Source organism: Bombina bombina, chromosome 1, assembly GCF_027579735.1.
Source record: "Bombina bombina isolate aBomBom1 chromosome 1, aBomBom1.pri, whole genome shotgun sequence".
Classification (NCBI taxonomy): Eukaryota; Metazoa; Chordata; class Amphibia; order Anura; family Bombinatoridae; genus Bombina; species Bombina bombina.
Window position 1 is genome coordinate 233,710,573 of NC_069499.1, and position 12,504 is coordinate 233,723,076.

At 35.9% G+C, this 12,504-nt stretch overlaps 1 protein-coding gene across 1 annotated transcript; it reads right to left on the reverse strand.

Moving 5' to 3' along the window:
* Positions 1–6,341: 6,341 nt before the first annotated feature.
* CHAC1 (ChaC glutathione specific gamma-glutamylcyclotransferase 1) lies at positions 6,342–9,606 on the reverse strand. Its single transcript, XM_053689761.1, has 3 exons — positions 9,414–9,606; positions 8,863–8,898; positions 6,342–8,644 (listed from the first exon to the last, which is right to left on the reverse strand). Exons 1-3 carry the CDS (start codon positions 9,576–9,578, stop codon positions 8,237–8,239), a joined length of 609 nt encoding a protein of 202 aa, XP_053545736.1. The 5' UTR covers positions 9,579–9,606; the 3' UTR covers positions 6,342–8,236.
* Positions 9,607–12,504: the final 2,898 nt, after the last annotated feature.

A 12,504-nucleotide genomic window follows, 5' to 3' on the forward strand; every position in this document is an offset into this window, starting at 1 on the left:
TAATAAACTATTTACAATTTCCTTTATAAAACAATCCTATGCAACCTGCCCCTTCACTCACACTGTATATGATCATTAGAATACTTTTATATTTATAAGTAAAAAAGTATTTGTATAAAATATGTGTGCTCACAATGTTCCCCCTGGGCTGCCCTTGGTGATGGAATCAGGGCCCGGTGGAGAAGGTGCGGCACTCGGCTAACACTTTATTTTTATTTAATTTATTTATTTACTAATTTTTCAGTATCCCAAATTTCAGCAGTTGTAAGTTATTGCAGCATTCACGGGCATTGCTGTTTCACAGTCTGTCCCAGCACTCACTCTGCATTTCCTATCCTTAAAGGGACAGTATACTGTAAAATAGTTCTTCCCTTAATGTATTTACAATGACTTGTTATACCAGCTGCAGAATATAGAATGTATGAGAAATTGCATTTTCAGGTTTGTTATTGTATATGAAATTGCTGGTTTTGTGCTTTGAAACTGCAGCCTATTGAAATGGGTTAAACTTGCAGGTAAAATGAAATGCTTCCTTATCTAATATCTGTTTGTAAACCATAGCCCAATACTTAGGCGGCACTGATATTCAAAACCTCTCTGTTCAGGTGAGATATTCTAAAATGATCCTCCAGCCCCGCGAGATCCCTAGTGACATTTTAAAAAGGCAGATTTTACAAATTCTGATGATAGAGCTGCAGACTTCACAGAGGCAGAACTCACTGAATTTTCTAAGAAAAGGGGAGGAACCTCGAAGTCCCAGAGAGATGAGAGATGCCTTCCATTCAGGTAGATTACGAGTTGTGCGTTTGTCTTTTAATGCTGAAAAATGGTAATTTCAGCGTTAAAACAGCAACGCAGCCATTACAAGTGTCTTGTCGGTATGGCTGTACCGCAAGCCTTTTAGCCTGTAACGCAACATCAGTCCTGCACTCGTAGAAATTACATTTTTTCATGGGACTTCCATAGCGCAGCCATTACGAGTTTTGCGGTGAGGCTAAAAAGCTTGCGTTACACCCTATAACGACAAGTTCCGTACCGCCATCTGAGAGCAGTAGTTATGAGTTTTACGCAACAAAACTGTTACATAAAACTCATAACTAAAGTGTTACAAAGTACACTAAACACCCATAAACTACCTATTAAACCCTAAACCGAGGCCCTCCGGCATCACAAACACTATATTAAATTTATTAACCCCTAATCTGCCGCTCCTGACATCGCTGCCACTAATAAAATGTATTATTAAGTTTTAGTGTAAGGCAGGTTAGATTTTATTTGACAGGTAATTTTGTATTTATTTTAACTAGGTAGTTAGTAAATAGTTAATAACTATTTACTAACTAGTCTACCTAGTTAAAATAAATAAAAACTTACCTGTGAAATAAAAATAAAACCTAAGCTATAACTATTAGTTACATTGTAGCTAGCTTAGGTTTTATTTCACAGGTAAGTATGTATTTAGTTTTAAATAGGTATTATTTAGTTAATAATTGTAACTTTAATTTAGCTCTATTTTAATTATGTTAAAGTTTGTGGGTGTTAGGGTTAGGTTTAGGGTTACGGTTAGGTTTAGGGTTAGGTTTAGGGGTTAATAGTTTAGGTTGTTGCGATGTGGGGGGCTGGTTGTTTAGGGTTTAATAGGTTTATTTAGTGGAAGTAATGTGGGAGGCCAGAGGTTTAGGGGTTAATAGCTTTATTTAGTGGTGACGATGTCGGGGAGCGGCAGAATAGGGGTTAATATCTTTATTATAGTGTGGGTGATGTTGGGGTGTGGGGGAACAGGGGGAAGCGGCAGATTAGGGGTTAATAAGATTATGTAGGTGTCAGTGATGTCGGGGGGCAGCAGATTAGGGGTGCTTAGACGTGGGGTTTATGTTAGGGTGTTAGGTTTAAATGTAACTTTTTTTCCCCCCAGACATCAATGGGGCTGCGTTAAGGAGCTTTTCATTCCGCGATCGCAGGTGTTAAGTTTTTTTCTAACCCGCTCTCCCCATTGGTGTCTATGGGGAAAGCAAGCACGCGCACATCAAAACAGCGCTTGTATTTTGTGCAGTATAGAGCTCAACGCAACCATATCGCACACACAAGGCGGCTGTTTCAAAACTTGTAATGGCAGCACTATGGAGGGTGAAATAATGCAACTTTTGTTGCGTTCGTTAAATACCCTCTAACGTGCATAACTCGTAATCTACCTGATAGAAAGTAATAAAGCTCTCTGCAATACAAAATTTCACATTCAAGAGAGAAGGTAACTGGAGAACCCCTAGGACTGATAATAAAGGCTCCATTTGCATCAATTCCAAATTAAACTGAAATGTTTTTACTACAATTTTAGTTGCTTTTGTCTATATGTTAGCATATATTACTTTTCTGTTAGTTAAATTAAGTCTATTGTGAAATTTGTGCAAACTTCACCTGCATACAGCTGGCGAGACAAATCAGTAAGACCAGCTTGTTTAAAATGCTTAGAAAATGTCACACGACTGGTGAGAGAGCTTCAGACATACACTGGGAACTCCCCTGTTCAGCACAGGCAACTGCCCTGTCCCTCCTACTTTCTGAAAGTGTCAGTTTTAGTTTGCAATACAGCAAATTCAAGGTAATTTGTATATATAAACAGAAATATACAAAGTATGATCCTAATGTGTTTAAGTAACACAGAAGTATAGCAAAACTCTTGTTGCACTGGGCTTGTCTCTCCTTCATATATAGAAATAAGAAAGATCTTGCAGTACTGGGGAGTTCCGCACTTTTCCTTTTAAATATTTAGTGAGTTCAGCCCATGTAAAGTCTGAAATGCAATTTCTCCCCAAGCTGGAGAACGTTTGAATATCAGGGCCGCCCTTAGAGAGAATAGAAAATTATAATTTTATTAGTTATCTATTCTACACCCCACTGGTAGTGTAATTTGTTCTGCTGGCTGTGTTTACATAACCTATCAGTAGCCTGGGCATATGTGCAGAAGCTTTCAATACAGGTGGGGATACCAAAGGCTTAATCAGCTATTTCAAATGCCAAAATAAGGGTAAACAAGCTACTTGTAAACAATTTAATAGAACCAAACAATTATAACTAAAAGTTCCAAATATATATGTATAACTAAATAAATACAACAGTGCAACAGCACAATAGTTAATCCAGGTGGCAGTCTATATAGCCATGAATGAAACTCAGAGTTCACCAAAGGATGTGTACACTTTGGGTGTAGTGTTTGAACATCAGACGGCTTCCTCATCCAAAGGGATCTTGTAGAAACGAGATCAGGGTTGAAAAAACAAAAGCGCCCCAATAGTGTGAAATCTTCACAGCAAAAGATGGAATGATATACAAAAGAAACGTACTCACAATTTAACTAGCACTACACAAGTGCCATACAAACAGGCTGGACAGTTAGAAGTTGGCCAGCAGACTTGTGCTCCCCAGAGGATCTTTTCTGGTGCAATCAGGGATACATGTAGAGACTAGGTGTGGTATAGGTAGCCACAACCAATCTCATATGATGAAACGGTAAATCTGAGAAATGCATTGTGAGACTTTTTATTGTATTGATTTTACTGGTTTTATTAAATACCTGTTGTTATCAGTATATATCGTTTTGAGCCAAACTTTTTGAGCTGCTGAATACACTGCATTGATTGGTTTGGGCTACCTATACCACACCTAGTCTCTGCATGTATCCCTGATTGCACCGGAAAAGATCCTCTGGTACTGGATACATCATATGTCAGCTGAATCTGTGTCAATCAGGAATCTTCAAAGTCATAAGTATTGTCAAATCCACTTGAAATACAAATGTAATACGCTTGAAATATGTGCACCCGCTATTTAACCTCTTCCCGCCGTTAGGACGTTCCCTGCCATCCTAACTGTGCTGGGCTTTAGCGCCGTTAGAACGGCATGGAATGTCCTTGGCTGTACTCAAGCCATAGAAGCTTCCTAAATGGGATTGTGGGCTAAAGGGTGCGCCTAGCGACATAGGCACTCCCCCCTGACCCAATCCCATCATTGAAATCATGTGATTGCACGAACGATCGCATGTTCTCAATTTTTACTTATCTATTTATATCGGAACTTTTCTGCCTTTTTGTGGTTTCATGGTACATTTGTTGAGTTTCTTGAATGCTGTTTGTTGTTTTTTTGAAGTGGTTAAACTATTCTAACTGGGGGAAGTAGTTTATTTTTCATTAACATGTTTGTGCTTTAGTTGACTTGCACAGTATTGTTATCTGTTTCACTGCAAACCTGCTTTGAAAAGACACATGGTATATGCTAAGTTACATTTTCTGCTACATGTTGATAAGATCCTTTGTACACTAATTCTAAAGGGACATAGCAAAGCATATTTAACCCTTACATACAAAGAAACCCATGGGCATGTACTTTGTTGTTTCTTGAGCGATTTATATTAATCTATGGCACATTCTGATATTTCAGGATTTTACACTTTAGATCAATGTGAAATCTGGGTTCTACTTTTTACACAATTAAATTCTGGCCTAAAGGGACAGTGTAACCAACAATTCAAAATGTGTTTCAGATGTTTTTTTTTTTAAGAAAACAATTATGGTTCTTCTTCTAAATAAACTAAAGTTTTTGTGTCACAGAAATCTGTACCTTGTCCTTACCAGTAAGTTTTTAGGCAAAAAATATGTTTTTGGCACGTGTAAATGCTGCTTTTTCAAATGAATGGTAATTAGCATATTCAGTAACAAGGAGATGTGGGTATAATTGACTCTATATATATTTTGTTAAGTAGATTAATTCAAATATAGCTTGTGTGTTCCATGAATGCTTGCTGGATACTAAACATAACCATCCATCTCTAATACTGGGGGTTGTTTTTAAAAAGCTTTTAAAGCTGGATACACTATAAGTGTTCCTAAAGTTATTACTTGATTTTGAATATATGTACAGTATATATATCAGAAAAATTGATAAGCACTCACTTTTTTTTTAGCTAAAAATACTTTATATATAAGTACACCAAAATTAAGCACACACAGTTAATTACTAAGGGATGAGTGTACACTATTCTTTGGCATATATATATATATATATATATATATACATATATATACTGTATATATATATATACTGTATATATATATATATATATATATACATACACATACATTCATTCATACATATACACATACTGTGTATGTATATACAGTATATATATATATATATATATATATATATATATATATATACACATACATATATAAATACACACATACATAGATACACACATACATACATATATAGATTCATACATATACATACACACATACTGTGTATGTATATACAGTATATATATATATATATATATATATATATATATATATATATATATATACATAGATACATACATATATACATACACACATACATAGATACACACATACATATATACATACAATACTGCCTATTTTCTTTTATTTATTACACACAACACACGGCACATTGGGGACTATGAATGAGATGTTTACAGTTAGTTATTTTAAACGCACAAATGAACTGAGCTTTCAGTCATAGCAGAAAACTGCAACATATCTGGTGTGACCGGTAATTTCACGTGAGTCACTGTTTTCTTCAGAATCTCTTCCAGCCAATGATAATACAGTGTCATTCCTTTATTCAAATGCAACAAGAAGGAAGTTTTTAATTTCTAAATTACGTAGAAAACAAACTTACCACTAATGGAAACAGGAAGCTAAAGGGTTGAATGACAGTGGGTGATGAAGTTTGTGGTGGCACTGGCTGTCACAAAGTCCAAAGGGTTTTCTAATTTAGCTTTAAAGGGTAAAATGACTTTCAGGAAACAAGGCAATAATGTGTATGAAATGATGACTCTTATGAGGGATACAAACTGTGTGCTAATCTTGTAGCAGTTACTATTTATAGTATTTACCATTATTGTTTATGCTGTCAATTGGTGCAATGCTCCCCTTTCATCCCACTGGCTTAGCTTTAGAATCTACCTGCTGGTATCAGAATACGCTTCAACTATGCATTTGTAAGTGGACACTTGTGTTTTACTTCCTCTAGTGGGATTGTAGGGAGTTATGGTGCATAAAGCCATTCTGCCTAAGAGTATCAGGGTCTATGTAATGACATTAGCAAACCAGACTAACTAGAATTATATGCACATATACGTATTTGTCATAGTGGTACAACCTGTTTGATAGAATTTATGAATTAGTAAAAAAAAGTATATTTCTGGCAGCAGAAAGATTACATGATAACACCTTGGGATGCCCTCAGTATGTAACCAAAAAACACCATAGCTCTAGGGTATGCGATCACATTCAATCCCAGTTAAGAAAACTGATATCAACTCTTTTCAACATAATTTTATTACAGAGCTTGTATAAAAATACTTACAGTACATACATATACATACACAGAGGCAGCTGTTCTGCATCTTATAATACATACAACTGTGGCAATGGAGCAAATTAAACTAAGACTGCTAATTACCAGGAAATTTAGAATTAAAGCAAAGAAAGCCACGTGTGTGCACCTTTCTAAATAAGAAGCAGATGATTTCAGATCAATGTGAAAACGGAATGTAAAATGAACTGCTTTGAAAATCTGCCCCCTTTACAGTAAACTTTGGCATAAAAATAAAACCAATCCCCTCACTTTCTTCCTGTATAGACTCAGAGAGAGAAAACATTTTCAAGTGTAGTAATGAGTATTACTTTCTAATTACAAACATACATAACAAAATGTGGCACAGTTTCCTAATGCCAACATAAAACATTTACCAGTGTTAACTGCAGATGTACTAACCAGAAGGTCATACATTCATTTTATTGCTGTATTACTCAAAATGAGTTGCAATAGAACATGATGGCCCATGGCAGTTGCATTTTCCTGGTTTGCAGTCAATTTATAACACATTGCTCCAAAGCTCTATTGCACATCATCCCTTAAAAATGTCACTTTAACAAAGACAGTACATTAGAATAGTGAGATATTTATCTGTCAGCAGCACAAATCCCTTTTACCAACCTTTTCATATTATTAAACAGACAGTTTGATCTCTTACAGCATCAGGGACTATTTGGAATAATATTTGGCCTTTATAGTGCTAACGAATAAGATCTAGTTCAGAAGCCAGTGTGCTGGACAATCACCTATGCTATAATGCACCAAGTTGACAAAAGATCCTAATGTTCTTAAAAAGAATTTGACTCCTTGAAACAGACAGATCCTGTATGAAACAAATCTATGAATATGATATTTAAAATCTCCTAAAACATTAAGTTTTGAAAGATATATTCACAAATGTGCTTCTTTTCAAAATGTCAACAATGTAATCTCAACAAATTATTACATATTTCTATTTTAAAGCCACCCCCCCCACCCCCCTTAAAGGCATTTATAATTTACAAGACTTAATAGTCCAAGCAGTAGATTGGAGATCCTGTCACCCATGATATAATCTGTTTAAAGCAGGGCAAAAATCATTAGGACCCAACAGTGTTTTCTGCAACTTGGTGCTTAAAAAATACTGAAAAGGCAATAGGTTTAAATTTTCTAATTCTGGTCTTAGGATGTCATAGATTTACAAGACCAAAACAAATATCTAACTGTAGTGTCTTATTTTAGAGTTAAATAATCCAACCTGCATGTTTGCTTAAGGCAATGCAACGTAACATTTATAAACATTCTTCCAACCAATTTTATGTGAATAGAAATGAATTCCATTTACATGACTGGACTCAGCAGTGGTAAAACCACCCTGGAGGTAGATTTCATAAGTATTAGTTTCCAGGACAGACCTGCTCCCCTGGGCTAACAAACCTATATACAAATATATAAAACAAAATAAAGAGAAAATGTAGAAGCAAAGGGCACTGCTCCTTCTGTAGCTGCTTCCTAGTAGTTTTCTCAGGAGCAGTTAATCTCTGTGCTTCATAAACCAACATTTTTCATTCATCACTAGAGGAGCCTACAAAGTTCTGTGACCTAACAACAGTGTTTAGATCATGTGTCCAATAGATTTCTCAGTTCTGGAGTAATGAAGTTCACTATGAGGGGAGTACCAAATTTTAAGTGCCATAAAGTAGTGCAGAAGTTCAAAGTTAGCATGCAACTGTGAGATGCAATGAACAGATGGGAATCAAAGGAGGTCCACAGTAGACATAGCTAATAGATGTAGGAGTGGCACATTGATGAACCATTCTAATGATGACCTTAAATCTATACAGCTAATACATCTGTTTTAGCAGAGCAGGGCCAAAGGATCATCACTGCTGTACAGACATGGAAGGATAGCTATTAATGCCTCTTCTATAGTGAAGAGGTGTTTGTCTTCGGCATCAGGGCAGTGGTTGTGCATAAAGTCTGCTAGGCGAAGGAGATATTCAATGTTGTGCCCTGCCCTTCCACTGGATACAATGATCTGGGCTGCAATGTCGTCTTCCGAGGCTGGTCCCAAGTAGCTAGGGTTTTGGGGTGTTGCAATGTACACCAGTGACAGAACTGCTCCTTCTTCCCCTTCATCTTGTGGGTAGAACTTGATCAACTTTGTGATGTAACCACCAAGAACAGACTCACGCACGTTCAAGTACTGCAGAGATGCTTCAATTTGATCTCCACGCACTTCATAGGCAATGCCCCATGTGCTTTCCTGCAAATGGACGATGACATACATTAATACTCCATGACATTTGATGGGGAAAATAAAGCATGTGGAAGGCCCACATGATAACAAATGCATTTTATTAATGTAGGGAACAGGGAATGAAGAATTCTTATGGGCTTACAATTTTATCTTTATAAACTGCATAACTAATGTAGTTGTTTAGTTAAAAAAAAAAAAGGTTAAAAGAATTTAAATAAACTTACCTCATAATCCTCGTGCAAAGTCACAACTCGGCCAGGCTGCAAATAAAAAAAAAAGAAACAGACTAAGAAACTTGAAAAAAATAATTTATAGTTATCTATAGAGTATAAACAAGGCAGTGTATAGTATCCTATCCTTTTTTCTTTATTTCCTTTTCTTTAATAAGCAGCTTATAACTTTGACAGTATTATTTGATTTTCCCAGCCTAAGGGATAATTCATTGTTGTAAATTTAATCTTAGCAATTATTAAGTAGTTTTACTAGAAAGCTTTACAGTGGCAGGACCACTACACTTTAAATATAGTAGGCATACAGTACTATTACATATTCACACATAAATTACATATAAGCATGTAATGTATGTGCCTATATATATATATATATATATATATATATATATATACACACACACTGTATATATAGATAGATGATAGATAGACACATTTACTCGGCTCTGAATGACTAAAATAATTCGTATAGGAAGTATAGATACAGACTAAATATTAATGTTGTCTATGCTAGATTTGAGCAGATTAGAGTCACTTCTGCTTACCGTCTGAGGGCTGCCCCTGTGGAAAGTGTCCCCCTGCCAGAATTTGCGGCTGTATCCATTGATAAAGCCAACTTTACTAGACGTGAACTCAAAGTCCGGCTTCCAGACCAGTGAGCCATATCCAAAGATCCATAGAGAACTGTTTGGGGAGGCTGGCATTTTCATTGTATGGGGTGATACACTAGGTACCGAGCAACAGTGTCAGTGATGCTCAGGTTGGTGGTACTCCAGAATATAAACCCGTACAGACCAATAACCACGCCCCAGATTTATCTACACCAATTACATCGCGCAGTATAATAATTTTCTCTGTCTCTTTATGCCTGTTGGCTGAAGCTCCTGTCTGTCACTGTCTGGCCCAGCCCCCCTCTGGCATGATGCAACTGCTAGCGCAGGTTTCAGAGCTGAGCTGTAGCAAGCAGTGTGAGGATTGCATCAGGCAGGGAGTCTGAAGTATTCAGGAGTTGACAGATGCACTGATTTGTTCTCACAAAATTGGAACTATGTTAGCGATGTTGTAGCAAAAATAACATAACCTCTTAAAATGAGAATCTGCTATAATTTGGTATATGGGAGTTTGTTTTTGCATTTACGCAGAATATTTTTTCAAGTTGATAAAGTGTACTGGCAGATGTTATCAGTATTAATATGTATTAGTGATGATTCTAGTCTTTAAAAATGGCCACACTAACAAATGTTGCCACAAAGCTAGCTATCAATGTTATAGGGTGGTACTGTAGGTGGGGGTCATCATATTGCACTATCCTGTTTGTTTCATTAAATAAACCAATTAAACTTGCTCCTTGTCTTTCTAGGGTAAAAGACATAAGGCTCAGGGTTGCTAAATTGTCCATAATCGCTTTATATAGAAGCTATAATATATAATAATATACTTGCAGGAACCTTGACAATATATACATCTTCCGAGATCAAAATATTTATGCATTGAATAACTTTCATTAAAGGGACATTCCAGCCCAAATTGTAAACCACATGGATACATTTCAGTTTTGAATAATAAGCATTTTAGTAATATACAAGAATTAGCAAAAATGCTTCTAATAAAAGCTATATCTGTTTCAAAAGTGTATTCAAGTATGCACAGTGCACCAGCATTTTAAAAGTATGAGATGCTGCCTCATAGCAAAAAGGCTGAGAAACACTGATGTAACCATACCTATAATATACATTTTCCCTCTAAAAGTGTTGGCATCATATATCTATATTAGATCACAAACCTTGTCCATCGTACTTTATCAGTGATGTCTGTTTATTAGTACTAAATAAATATCCAAATCTCCCTGACACTACAATTTAGTAAGTTATTCTTGACAGATACCAAAAGATGCGTTTCTCCAAAGGAAATAATGTTTCATGGTGTGTGTGATACACATTATTATTATTATTATTATGATGATAGGGATACACCCCCCAAAGGTTTTCTTTCATATATCAGATAAAGCATAACATTTTAAACAACTTTTCAAATATATTATGAAATTTGCTTTATACTCTTAGAATCCTTTGTTGAAGGGATACAATAGAAATAAAAGTGTGTCCTTTCTTGTTTTGTTGCCTTTTCGAGTTCTCATTTTGACCTTATTTTATATTCACAGCTGATAGGAAGGACACTGTCCATTTTGAGCACATAGCTCTGGTGTGGTGTCCATTTTGGGCACATAGCTGCCAGGGTCAATAGAGCCATGATTAGGACCCACCTGCCACTCTGACCTTGTCAGCCTCTGGTCATCCACTAATTTTGTGGAAGGCAGCTGGGAGCCACAGTAAATACAGTTGAATTGATAATCATTAATGCATTATAAAAATACAATGCAAAAGTACTTAGAGCAAGATTTATCAATCTGCGAACGGACAGGCTTCACATGTGAACTGTCTGCATTTGATTGCATATTCTGTGGTGCATTTTCTCCCCATCTTTAATATTGAACGGGCGAATGCTTGTTTTATGTCTGCCCCTACCCTTACGCAACTAATAGCGCGAGAGTAGGGCCTGCCAATCACCCTGGTTGAATGAATCTGTGGTGATTTTCCTCAGCCAACTCCAAATTGGCAAGTGGGTTTATGAAGCAACGGTTTAAACATCTGCTTCATAAATATCAGTTACAGACTCAAATGAGCAACCATTCGGGGCATTCACCTCATGATAAATCTTGCTCTAAGTCTGAACTTCAAATCAGTAGTATATTATTTTATGTACTAAGTTATGTCTGTTCCCCCCCCCCTGAATCATTGACAGCCATCAGCCAATCACAAATGCATATACTGTACGTATATACTGAACTCTTGCACATGCTCAGTAGGAGATGGTGCCTCAGAAAGTTTGCATATAAAAATACTGCACATTTTGATAATGGAAGTAAATTGGAAAGTTGTTTAAAACTTAATTCTCTATCTGAATTATGAAAGTTTAATTTTGACTTTAGTGTCCCTTTAAAGTTAGACATGTAAACTGTAAAATGTAACTTGTAATCAATGTCAATCGACTCTGCTTCATTTCCTTTGTGACACGGCCAGATACAGCCCTCCTTAAAATTACATTTTAATCTGGCAATTATATTAATATATCTCCAAGAATGTTTAAATATGAATAATAACATCGGCACCATCACCAGTTAAAAACTGGATTATTCTATCATGGCAATATTTACCTTATAGAGTGGCATTTTTATACAAATGAAATTATGACTAATGTAAAATACCTCACACATCTTTGTTTTTTAAATGGTTTTGTAAAAGACATAGAAATTGTCTGTTATATAACATGGCTGTTATATAACATAATCTATGTGTGAAATTTAGATCTCCAGTTTCAATTTAAACATATTTAAATTACTTCTGTGAATACTGGAACTATGTAGTTTTATTTTGAAACTATACATAAATATTTTACTTATCTATGTATTACTTGGATGGCATAGGATTAATGTAACAGTAACGTCAAAATTAAACTTTAATGATTCGGATTGAGCATGCATTTTTAAACAGCTTTCTAATTTAAAGAAATACACAAGCGTGGCACTTACCGGTCCTCCAGGGAGCGTGGTCTAGAGACTTGAGCAGCGTTGCTTCA